The sequence below is a fragment of the Miscanthus floridulus genome, unplaced genomic scaffold, assembly GCF_019320115.1.
Source record: "Miscanthus floridulus cultivar M001 unplaced genomic scaffold, ASM1932011v1 fs_857_2_3, whole genome shotgun sequence".
Classification (NCBI taxonomy): domain Eukaryota; kingdom Viridiplantae; phylum Streptophyta; class Magnoliopsida; order Poales; family Poaceae; genus Miscanthus; species Miscanthus floridulus.
In genome coordinates this window covers 7546-18627 of record NW_027097357.1, presented here as the reverse complement: position 1 = coordinate 18627, position 11082 = coordinate 7546, and the positions used below count along the sequence as shown (strand labels likewise).

The 11082-nt window shown below is 58.9% G+C and overlaps 1 protein-coding gene across 1 annotated transcript; it reads left to right on the top strand.

Moving 5' to 3' along the window:
* Positions 1 to 2744: 2744 nt before the first annotated feature.
* Positions 2745 to 5046, top strand: LOC136533333 (uncharacterized). The gene is made up of 5 exons (XM_066525895.1): positions 2745 to 3109; positions 3193 to 3619; positions 3893 to 4048; positions 4321 to 4558; positions 4907 to 5046. The coding sequence occupies exons 1-5, from the start codon at positions 2745 to 2747 to the stop codon at positions 5044 to 5046; spliced, it is 1326 nt and encodes a 441-aa protein (XP_066381992.1).
* Positions 5047 to 11082: the final 6036 nt, after the last annotated feature.

Sequence of the window (11082 nt, the reverse complement as noted above, 5' to 3'; positions counted from 1 at the left end):
TGATGAGGAGTAATGAATGGCCTTTGGACAAGGCACTAGTTTGTATGATAAATAAAGTTAATGTAATATTATCCCGCTACTATGGTCGTATGACACTTATGGTATTGTAAGTTTGAAAACAACTGGTTTGTAATAATACTGTCTTAAGACTTCCGCTATCTTTTACTCTGGTATATATTTGAATAAACTGTTGTAATCTGCAATGACTGTGATTGGGATCCTGTTTGAAAAGAGAATCGTGGATGATTCGGGTTTCCCGAGGACACCCGATAGACCTGTTGAGTTGTTGGGAACTCGTGTACGCTATCCGAGGTCTGTTAAGACAACGATAGGTGCATGTGGGCCCAATTCCTTAGGAGGTTCTGCCACAGCGGGGTCTCGGCATATCTGCAGGAAGAGCCCCCTAGCCTCTGCACGGAGCGAGAGGGCCGTCAGGAGCTCCCCTGACTTTTTGTACGACCCTCGCGCTTCCTTTTCGCTCAAAAGGAGGGGTTGTTTTGCCGAGCCCCCTCGAGTGCGAGCCGGGGTCGCTGGGTCTCGGTGAGGTTGTAGGAAGAGCCCCTTGGCCTCTGCACAGAGCAAGAGGGCCATCAGGGGTTCCCCTGGCTTTTTGTGCGACCCTCGCGCTTCCTTTTTGCTTGAAAGGAGGGGTGGAATGCGCCATGCTACCCTCGGTAGGCACGAGCGGCGGCACTTCCGGTGAGCTATTATCGGGTAAGTCCGAGTGGAGGCCCGTACCCTGTTCGCTAGGGGTTGTCTAGTGGTCCAGAGACGCACTCCAAGAGTACCAGAGGGTTTCTCTAGTGGTTGTCGGGGCCGTTCGCTGGGCCCCGGTGGCTCGGTGCCTCCCTACGTTGGGATCCCATTCGGAGACCTCCCTGCCGGTCTCGGACATGACTTTGGGCATCCCAAGCATTTTGCTTGCTTGGGTCTCAGCCCCATATGGGCTCGCCCGCGGTCGTCCCTGACTCTGTTGCCTTGGGGCGGCTGTCAAAACCCCTCGGGGCCCAGCCTTTGAACCCCTGGACCGTAATGGGCTCGGCGCCTCGTTCCTTTGTCTGAAAGGAATAGGGTGGGGGGATATCTCCCCCATCGGCTTGACAATGGCTGGCGCGCCTTTTGAGGCGATGTTCTCAGGGAGGCAAAACGACGCCAGCCGCTGCAGCGGTTGGACACAACGTGGTGTCAGTGGATGGGACGTAACTGTTCCCGCGATTAACGAGGAAAAGGTGGGCACGTGGGCGGTAAAACCGGATCAGGATTAACCACGCCGGATCTGGGGGAAACTTCCCTAATTTCATCGCCCGTCCATTTCGCCTTCACCCTGCATAAATACGCAACGAGCCTCGCCCCTCCCCTCGTTACCTTGCCTACGTTAGCTCTGCCCCCATTGAGACGTCGCTAGAGCAGCGAGCACCGGGAAGAAGAAGGGAGAAGGGCGAGGCAGAGAGAGAGACTCACCTCCGTATTCGAACCCTCCACCACACTCATGGCCGACGACATTATTGTCATCGAGGCGGACCCTTGGGATCCATCTGACGTCACCGTGGAGATGCTTCAGTCGCTCATCGATGGTGGACTCCTTCGTCCGGTGACCGACCCCAATAGGCCGGAGTGGATCGCTCCGTCGAGCGAGCCGGAGCCGAGGCCTTGCGACGGTTACGTCGTAGGCTTCGTGTCCTTTCACGAGCGCGGCCTCGGCGTCCCGGCGGACCGGTTCATGTGGGCGCTCCCGCATTACTATGGCGTGGAGCTCCACAACTTCAACCCCAATTTCATCGTGCAGGCGGCCATCTTCGTCGCTGTCTGCGAGGGGTATTTGGGGATTGCTCCCCATTGGGATTTGTGGCTCCATCTCTTCCAGGCAGGGCATACCACCAAGTCGACGGGCATGTCAGGCACGAGGAAGGCGGTGAGGGCCGGCGGCTGCACTCTCCAAGTGCGCCAGGACCGCCAGCACCTCTACATCCCGACCCAGCTCACGTCGACCAACCGTTGATGGTACACGAGCTGGTTCTATCTCTGTAACGACGACAGCGGACTTCCTCCCTACACTGGGCGGATTGTGGGGAGCTACCTGGAGAGGTGGAAGTATGGCGTCCCGAGAGAGGATCAGCCCAGGCTGTAGCCGCTGCTGGAGGGGCTGCAGAGGCTGTAGGACCGCTGCCTAACCACGGCTATGGTCGTGGCCGCCTTCCACCGTCGAAGGGTGTTGCCATTGATGGCTTGGTGGCAGCGCCTGTTAGAGATGAGGCTGGATGAGCCGATCGCGGGCATCCGGATGTCTGCCTCCGCCCTCTCTGACGAGGAAATTCTTCGCCAGGTGAGGGAGACGGTGGATGCGAAGCTGTGGAGCGGTGGTCTGACCACCCTCGTGATGCGTCCGTCATGGGGGTTCCTCTCGCTAGTAAGTCACACACCGCTGCAGCCCCCGAGCCTTCTCCGTCTCTCATTATTTCTCATTTCCTTATCCGTGTTCGCCGTTCCCGCAGGGGATGAGGGACGTGCGAGCCTCCCCACCGCTAGTTCCCGAGGACGCGAGGCGGCGGGCGATCAACCGGGTGCACACCGAGGCATAGAAAAAGCGGAAGGACGCCAAGGCGGTGAGGCGCACGAAGCAGATCCTTGCGCGGGAGAAACTAGATGAGCGCCACCGGCAGCAAAGGAAGGATGGCCTCCCGTTGGAGGAGTCCCCATCGCCATCACTATCGACGGATGCCTCGAACTGAGATGATGAGGGCGAGATGGGGCGGGGTCCCCTGGACCATCTCCCTGACATCGGGGAGATGGTGCCCGGGGCATCGGCTAGCAGCCCAGTGCTCCTAGGAGGAGCCATCCTAGGGTCGGCAATCGCCCGCCCCGGGGCCGAGGCCGATATGCCCGAGGCGCGGGCGCTGGGCAAGCGTGCCGTCAGCTCGGTGGGCTCGACGGCAGCAGCGGAGCAGGTGGTGGCGGGTGCGACGCAACCGCCCCCACAGAGGACCGAGGGGGTGCCGGGGTTCGTCGAGGACCGGCCGGCGCTGGTGGATACAGAGGTCATGCTTCTGCCACCACGACCGCCTTTGCAGATGAGGGTTGCAGTGCCAAAGTGGTTGCAGCCTCGCTCGGGGTAAGCATTTTTTTGGCAGGGCCACAGCGTTTTTCCGTTCATTCTTCGGTCTCGTGCTGACACTACAAGTGTTTTTTCCTTAGCCGGAAGCGACCTGCGGAGGTGCTTGCCTTGGCGCCCCTCAAGGCGCTCAAGGTGAACCCCGGCTCCACCGCCCACTGGGTGGCGGAGGCACAGACCGCCATTCAATGCGGCGCGGTGTCGGGGAGGGCCAACCCGAAGGAGCCGGCCAACCAAGCAGGGGCTGCCGAGGCGACCCCGACACAGACGGGGGCGGGGGTGCCTCCGCCCCTCGAGGGCAAGGCTCGTGAATCGGATGGGGCCGAGGTGCCGTCAGTTGCCGAGGCCTCCGAGGTCGAGGCCCCCGGGGTCACTGAGGCCGAGGCAATGGAGGCTGGGGCGCCTGAGACCGCCGAGGCCGCAGCGGTGGGGGTCGTAGTCTCCATGACCACCGAGGCCACGATGGCGGAGGCCGAAGCCCCCGAGACCACCAAGGCTGACGTGACGGCGGTGAGGCCGGTGGCCTAGGAAGTGGAGATGAAGGCGGCGGAGCCCTCAGTGGCACCCTTGGTGCACGGCCTGTCGTCGTTGCGGGAGAGCGCCCGGGGGGTGGAGGTCCATCCGATCTCCTCCGACGATACCTCCCGGGCGTAGGAGGGGGTCGACGCCAAGGTGACCGGTGCCGTGGAACAGCCGGTTCTAGCCCTGGGCGAGGCAAGCTCGGCCCTCGTGCGGGTACGACCCGAGCCCTGTGGGTGGGATCACTCGCGTGTCCTATGGCAGAGCCGGGACGACCCTGAGGGGGAGCCTCTGTTCGCCCTCGAGGACGCGGCCGAGGGCGGGCGCTGGGACACCTTCGAGCAATACCGTGAGCTGGCGGAGCGGTCGCTACGGATGGCGCTGTCCGTGGTGGCCAACGATCTACCCGGAGTTGCCCAGGTTTGCGCTTTCTTTTCTCGTGCGGTGTTGTCTTTTTCTAAGTTTTCTTGTAGTGAATGACCCCTGTTCTGCTTCCCCAGGAGCTCGAGACCCGGTCCCTTAGGAAGTCGGTCTTTCTCCGGCAGGAGAGGGATGTCTGGGACCAACTCCAGCGGCAAAAGGGCCTGCTTGCGGGCACCAACGAGCTTCTGGCGGCACGGAGCACGGAGGTGGAGGACCTTCATCTTCGTTGTGCTGATGCGAAGGTCGAGGTGGCCACGGCCCAGGAGTAGGTCGCCCCTTTAGCGGCGCGGGTTAAGGAGTTGGAGGAGGAGCTGACCCGCGTCGCCGATGATCGGGATGCCTTCAGGTCTCGAGCTGAAGAAGCGACGGCCTCAGGCAAGGTCCTTGTTGGTCAGCTGGGGGCAGAACAGAGTGCGCACCAGCTGACGAAAGGTGCCTTGGATGAGGCCCTTATGGTGGTTGAGGCCTCCTGGACCGAGGCTGTGGTCTGGAGGGGAAAGGCCGAGGGTGAGTACTATCGCCCTCGTTTTATTCGTTTTTCTTATGTTCGCCTCCTAACTCCCTGGTGTGATGCAGAGCTAGGGAGAGAGGCTTCTAGGGCGGCCGAGGCTTCTCGGGTCGAGGCCCAGCGTCTGAAGGAAAAGGCCGAGGCTTCCTAGGCCGAGGCCCAGTGCCTGAAGGAAAAGGCCGAGGCTTCCCGGGCCGAGGCCCAGCGCTGGGGAGAGAAAGCCGAGGCCTCTTGGGTCGAGGCTCGACGCTGGGAGCAGAAGGCCAGGGGTGAGTCCCATAGGCTTCCGTCCCTTTTTTGGTTTGTTTTTCTTTGCGCTCAATCCCACCCTGTTTCCTTGGGCGTAGAGTTGGAGGCGGAGGTCACCTGGGCGGCCGAGGCTTCCGTCGCGGTGCAGGCGGTGCTCGAGACCAAGATCAGAGAGCACGAGGCGCTGAAAGGTGCCGCCTGTACTACCTATGAGGCCCTGGAGGTCAAGGGGGTTTAGTCAGGCAGCTCCCTTGGGAGCCGTCTGATTGCATTGAGCGGCCAAATGCGTGAGCGGCTCCAAGGAGCGCTGCACACGGGTGTCAAGCGCGCGCTGGCCGTCATCGCCTCGCACTACATCGGCGTTGACCTCCCGGCCATCAGTGATGGCTATGTCCTGCCCGACGATGACGAGGAGGCCAATGCGGCGGTCACAAAGCTGATGGAGGCGGCGGAAGGCCCCGACACGGCGCTGGCAACATTGTTCGAAGAGGAGGTGGTCCATCCCCCGCCGTCTGCCGATGCTGGAGGCCCTGAGCCTTGACCTGGGCCCAAGAGGCCATGTAAATAGAATAGGGATTAACTTTGTATTGTAACGCTTGTGGCCGTCGAGGCCTCTTTTTAAAGTACTCATGTTTCTTAGTTGTTTTTCTTGTGTTTCCGAGCCTCTGCCCTCTATTGTCTCTGATCAGATTTCTTTTGCAAAAAACCTCCTTGGAGCTTAAGCCGTCCCTTGGGCGAGAGGTGGTGAGGGAGTGCCATAGCCCGGGGGCATAGGCCGTCTCGCGACTCTACCAGCCTTCTGTCCCTGGAACAGACTTTTCGGTCCTTAGGTTTTTTACAACCGATTTGTCAGAGCGTACTAGAGAGTTTGGCGTAGGAATTTTTTCAAAAAACGACAAAAAAATGGTGCGTGGGACTTAGGGTTGAGTCCCCCATGCGTGGGACTTAGGGGGGAGTCCCCCATCTAGCCCCCGAGGGAGGCCCGGTTCTGCAGAGGCAGAGCCAAGTCTCCCTTACAGTGCTATCGTGTTGCCGAGACCCGCGATGGGTTCGGGTGGTTTCTCGAATAATTAGAACAACTAAAGAATGCTTCTTAATTGTACTTCGAGAAACAACGTATACAATGCTTGGAAATTTAAGGGTAAAAACGACGTAGCTATTCTATGTTCCAAGCGTTGGTGAGGATTTCGCCCCTCTCGCTGGCTAGCTTGTAGGTCCCGGGCTTCAGCACTCGGGCGATGATGTATGGTCCTTCCCACGGTGGGGTTAGCTTATGGCGGCCCTTGTTGCTCTGTCTCAGCCTCAGCACCAGGTCGCCTACCTTCAAATCTCGGCTTCGAATGCTCCGGGCTTGATAGCGCCGTAGGGCTTGCTGGTACTTGGCCGAATGTAGCAGCGCAACGTCTTGGGCTTCCTCTAGTTGGTCGAGGGCGTCCTCGCGGGTGGTGCGGTTGCTTTGCTCGCTGTAGGCCTGTAGCCTCGGGGAACCATATTCCAAATCAGTGGGAAGGATATCCTCGGCTCCATAGACTAGGAAGAAAGGTGTAAACCCCATGGCTCAGCTTGGTGTGTTCCTCAGGCTCCAGATGACCGACGGGAGTTCGGCGAGCCATTTCTTGCCAAACTTCTTCAACCGGTTGTAAATTCTTGGCTTGAGGCCTTGTAGGATCATGCTGTTGGCACGTTCTACTTGGCCGTTTGTCCTTGGGTGTCCTACGGCCGACCAAGCCACACGGATGTGGTGGTCATTGCAGAATGTCAAGAATTTTTTGCCGGTGAACTGTGTCCCGTTGTCGGTGATGATGGTATTTGGGACCCCGAACCTGTGGATGATGTCGATGAAGAATAGCACCGCTTGCTCGGATTTGATTTGATTGATCGGACGAGCCTCGATCCATTTGGAGAACTTATCTATTGCTACCAAAAGATGGGTGTAGCCCCCGGGGGCCTTCTGCAGAGGCCCGACCATGTCGAGCCCCCATACAACAAATGGCCAAGTGATGGGGATGGTTTGGAGGGCTTGGGCCGGGAGGTGCGTCTGCCGCGCATAGTACTGGCATCCCTCACAGGAGCGAACTAACTTGGTGGCGTCGGCAATCGCCATCAGCCAATAGAACCCTTGGCGAAAGGCATTTCCGATGAGCGTCCGAGGCATCGCATGGTGCCCATAGGCCCCTGCGTGCAAGTCCCAAAGTAGAGCTTGGCCTGCCTCGGTGGTGATGCATCGTTGGAGGACACCAGAGGGACTTCGCCTGTACAATTCGCTATTGCAGAGGGTGTAAGTTTTGGCTTGTCGCGCAAGCCGTCGGGCTTTGGTCTTGTCACTAGGAAGCTCTCCCTGAGCGAGCCAATCAAGGAACGGGGCTCGCCAGTCCGTGTCCTAGTCGGTCTGGGGAGGCCCGGTGTTGACTTCCATGACCTCGGGCTCGGCCGAAGGAGTCTCAGCGGCAGAGGGGGCATCGAGCCCCACAGTGGGTTCGGCCGATGGGCCCTCTTCCACTGCCAAGGCATAGTCAATGGAAGGCTTGTGAAGGTCCTTGGTAAAGACGTTTGGGGGGACCGAAGCCTATGCCGAGGCCATCTTTGCCAGTTCATCCGCGGCCTCGTTGTATTTCCGCGCGATGTGGTTGAGTTCGAGACCGTCGAACTTGTCTTCTAGGCGATGTACCAACTTGCAGTACGCCTCTATTTTGGGGCCAAGGTAGTTTGACTCCTTCATGACTTGATCAACGACGAGCTGCGAGTCGCCCCAGATGTCGAGATGTCGTACTCTAAGTTCGATGGCGATCTGCAAGCCGTTGATGAGGGCTTCGTACTCGGCTGCATCGTTGGAGGCGGCGAAGTGGAGCTGAACCATGTAGCGCATATGTATTCCGAGGGGTGAGATGAAGAGCAGGCCCACGCCTACCACGGTCTTCATTAGGGACCCGTCGAAGTACATGGTCTAGCACTCCATCTGAATTTGAGCAGGTGGCAGTTGGGTGTCGGTCCACTCAGCCACAAAATCGGCCAAGACCTGGGATTTTATTGCTTTTCGAGGCACAAAGGTCAGGGCTTCCCCCATGAGTTCAACGGCCCACTTGGCTATCCTACCCGAGGCCTCCCGGTTATGGATTATCTCTCCTAGGGGGAAAGACGATACCACAGTCACCGGGTGGGACTCGAAGTAGTGGCACAGCTTGCGTCGAGCCAAGACTACGGCGTAGATCAGCTTTTGGATGTGGGGGTAGCGTGTTTTGGTCTCGGAGAGCACTTCGCTGATGAAGTAAACATGTCGTTGGACGGGCAGAGCGTGCCCTTCTTCCTGCCTCTCCACTACCACAGCCGCGCTGGCTACTTGGGTCGTTGCGGTGACATAGAGTAAGAGGGCCTCGTCCCTGGCCGGTGGTACCAGGATGGGAGGATTGGTGAGCAGCGCTTTGAGCTTGGCGAGGGCTTCTTCGGCCTCGGGGGTCCAAGAAAAGCATTCGGATTTTCTCAAGAGGCGGTACAGAGGTAAGCCTTTTTCGCCAAGGCACGAGATGAAATGGCTTAGGGCCACAAGGCATCCCATGACCTTCTATACTCCCTTGAGGTCTCGGATTGGTCCCATGCTGGTCACGGCCGAGACCTTCTCCAGGTTGGCCTTGATGCCGCGTTCCGAGACTATGAATCCCAAGAGCATGCCTCGGGGGACCCCGAACACACACTTCTCGGGGTTGAGCTTGATGCCCTTCTCTCTAAGGCATTTGAAGGCTATCCTCAGGTCATCGACGAGATCCCCGGCCTTTCTGGACTTAACCACGATGTCATCCACATAGGCCTCGACGGTTCGCCTGATGTGGTCGCCAAAGACCTGGGTCATGCACCACTAGTACGCGGCCCCTGCGTTTCTGAGGCCGAAAGGCATAGTCATGTAGCAGTACATGCCGAATAGGGTGATGAAAGAAGTCGTGAGCTGGTTGGACTCTTTCATCTTGATTTGATGGTAACCAGAATACGCATCAAGGAAAGATAGGGTCTCGTACCCCGCAGTGGAGTCAACGATTTGATCGATTCGAGGTAATGGGAAGGGGACTTTTGGACAGGCTTTATTCAAACAGGTGTAGTCTACACACATCCTCCATTTCCCATTTTTCTTCTTAACTAACACAGGGTTAGCCAACCACTCTAGATGGGATACTTCCTTGATGAACCCGGCCACCAAGAGTTTCTGCACCTCCTCGCCAATGGTCCTACGCTTCTTGTCGAATCGGCGTAGGCATTGCTTCACCAGTTTGGAACCAGCCTAGATGTCCAGGGCGTGCTCAGCGACCTCCCTCGGTATGCCCGGCATGTCTGAGGGACTCCATGCGAACATATTGGCGTTCGCGTGGAGAAAGTCGATGAGCACGACTTCCTATTTGATGTCGAGGGTGGCGCTGATCCTCAGCGCCTGGTCGTCAGGGCAGGCGGGGTCGACTTGGACGAGTTTGACGGCCTCCACGGGCTCAAATGTCCCTACGTGACGCTTGGAGTTAGGCACCTCGCCACCGAGTCGGTCGAGGTTGGCGATGAGGGTCTCGGCCTCAACGAGAGCCTCGGTGTACTCAATGCACTCGACGTCGCAGTCGTATGCATGTTTGTACGTGGACTCAATCGTGATGATGCTGTTGGGACCTGGCATCTTGAGCTTGAGGTAGGTGTAGTTGGGGACTGCCATGAACTTGGCGTAGTATGGCCGCCCCAGGATGGCGTGGTAGGTTCCCCTAAACCCGACTACCTCGAAGGTAAGGACCTCCTTGCGGTAGTTGGAGGGTGTGCCGAAGCAAACGGGAAGGTCGATGCGCCCGAGGGGTCGCATGTGTTTCCCTGGCACGATGCCATGGAAAGGCGCGGCGTCACCTCGGAGCCACAACCAGTCGATCTCCAGGAGTTCCAGGGTGCTGGCATAGAGGATGTTGAGGCCGCTGCCTCCGTCCATCAACACCTTGGTGAGTCGGGTGTTGCCGATGATCAGGTCGACAACGAGTGGGTACTGCCCGGGATTTGGCACATGGTTGGGGTGGTCATCTCGATCAAAGGTGATCGCCTCCCGAGACCAGTCGAGGTATCGAGGAGTGGCAACCTTGACCGAGAAGACCTCTCGGCGTTCCCTCTTTCGCTGGCGTGCCGTAAGGCACGCCGAGGGTCCGCCAAAGAACATGAAGGCGTTGTGCACCTCAGGGAACCCGTCGTCCTTGTCATCGTCCTGGTCGCCGGTGCCTTTCAGCTTGGCGTCGTCTCGGGGAGCCCGAGCTTGGCGTAGTAATGCCAGAGCATGGAGCAATCCTCGAGGGTGTGCTTTACCGGGCCCTAGTGGTAAGGGCATGGTTTCCTAAGCATGTCGTCGAAGGGCCTGGGGCCCCTGGGGCCTCGGGGATTCTTGCGCTCTACGGCCGTGACCAGATCGGCCTCAAGGACGTCCTGCTTCCCCTGGCGACCCTTTTTCTTTCTCTTGGGGAAGTGAGGAGCCGAGGCCTCGGGGGCCTCATCCCTCCGCTTCCCTTTGGCGTCGCTATCAGGGAAGATGGCCCCAACAGCCTCTTCGCCTGAGGCGAAGTTGGTGGCGATGTCGAGGAGCGCGACAGCCGAGCGCGACACATTCCGGCCTAACTCTCAGACCAAGTCTCGGCAGGTGGTGCTGGAGAGGAAAGCCTGGACGATTTCCGAGTCACCAACGCTGGGCAACTCGGTGCATTGTTTGGAGAAGCGTTGGATGAAGTCTCGGAGAGACTCGTCCGGATTCTAGCGACAGCTCTTAAGGTCCCAGGTGTTTCCGGGGCGCATGTATGTGCCCTGGAAGTTCCCGACAAAGATCCTAACCAAGTCGCACTAGTCATGGATCTACGAGGGAGGAAGGTGCTCGAGCCAGGCTCACGCCCAGTCTGACAAGAGCAAGGGGAGGTTGCGGATGATGAGCAGGTCATCGTTCGCGCCACCTAGCTGACAAGCCAGGTGGTAATCGGCAAGCCAGACTGCCAGAGTTTGGGATTGGTCTCGCCGCTATACTTCGTGAGGTTGGCTGGTTGCCAAAACCGGGCCAGGAAATGAGCAGCGCGGATGGCTCTGCTGAAGACTCGAGGGCCAGGCGGTTCAGGAGAGGGACTACGGTCCTCCTCACTGTCATAATGGCCACCTCGGTGTGGATGGTAGCCCCTGGTAGGCCCCTCGTCGTCGTGGCGTCGTTGCCTGCTGACCACCTCATGGTCTCCCTGCACCTCGCGTTGGTTGCCGAGGCGGTCAAGCAGCAAGGGGGCCCTGTGGGCTATCGGTG

Bases quoted from the DNA above. Each gene is read 5' to 3' on its own strand.
- LOC136533333 (XM_066525895.1), top strand. From the start codon at position 2,745: ATGGGGCGGGGTCCCCTGGACCATCTCCCTGACATCGGGGAGATGGTG. The intron at 4,049-4,320 runs GTTTGCGCTTTC...GCCCAGGAGTAG, and splicing joins ATCTACCCGGAGTTGCCCAG to GTCGCCCCTTTAGCGGCGCG. The intron at 4,559-4,906 runs GTGAGTACTATC...CCTTGGGCGTAG, and splicing joins CTGGAGGGGAAAGGCCGAGG to AGTTGGAGGCGGAGGTCACC.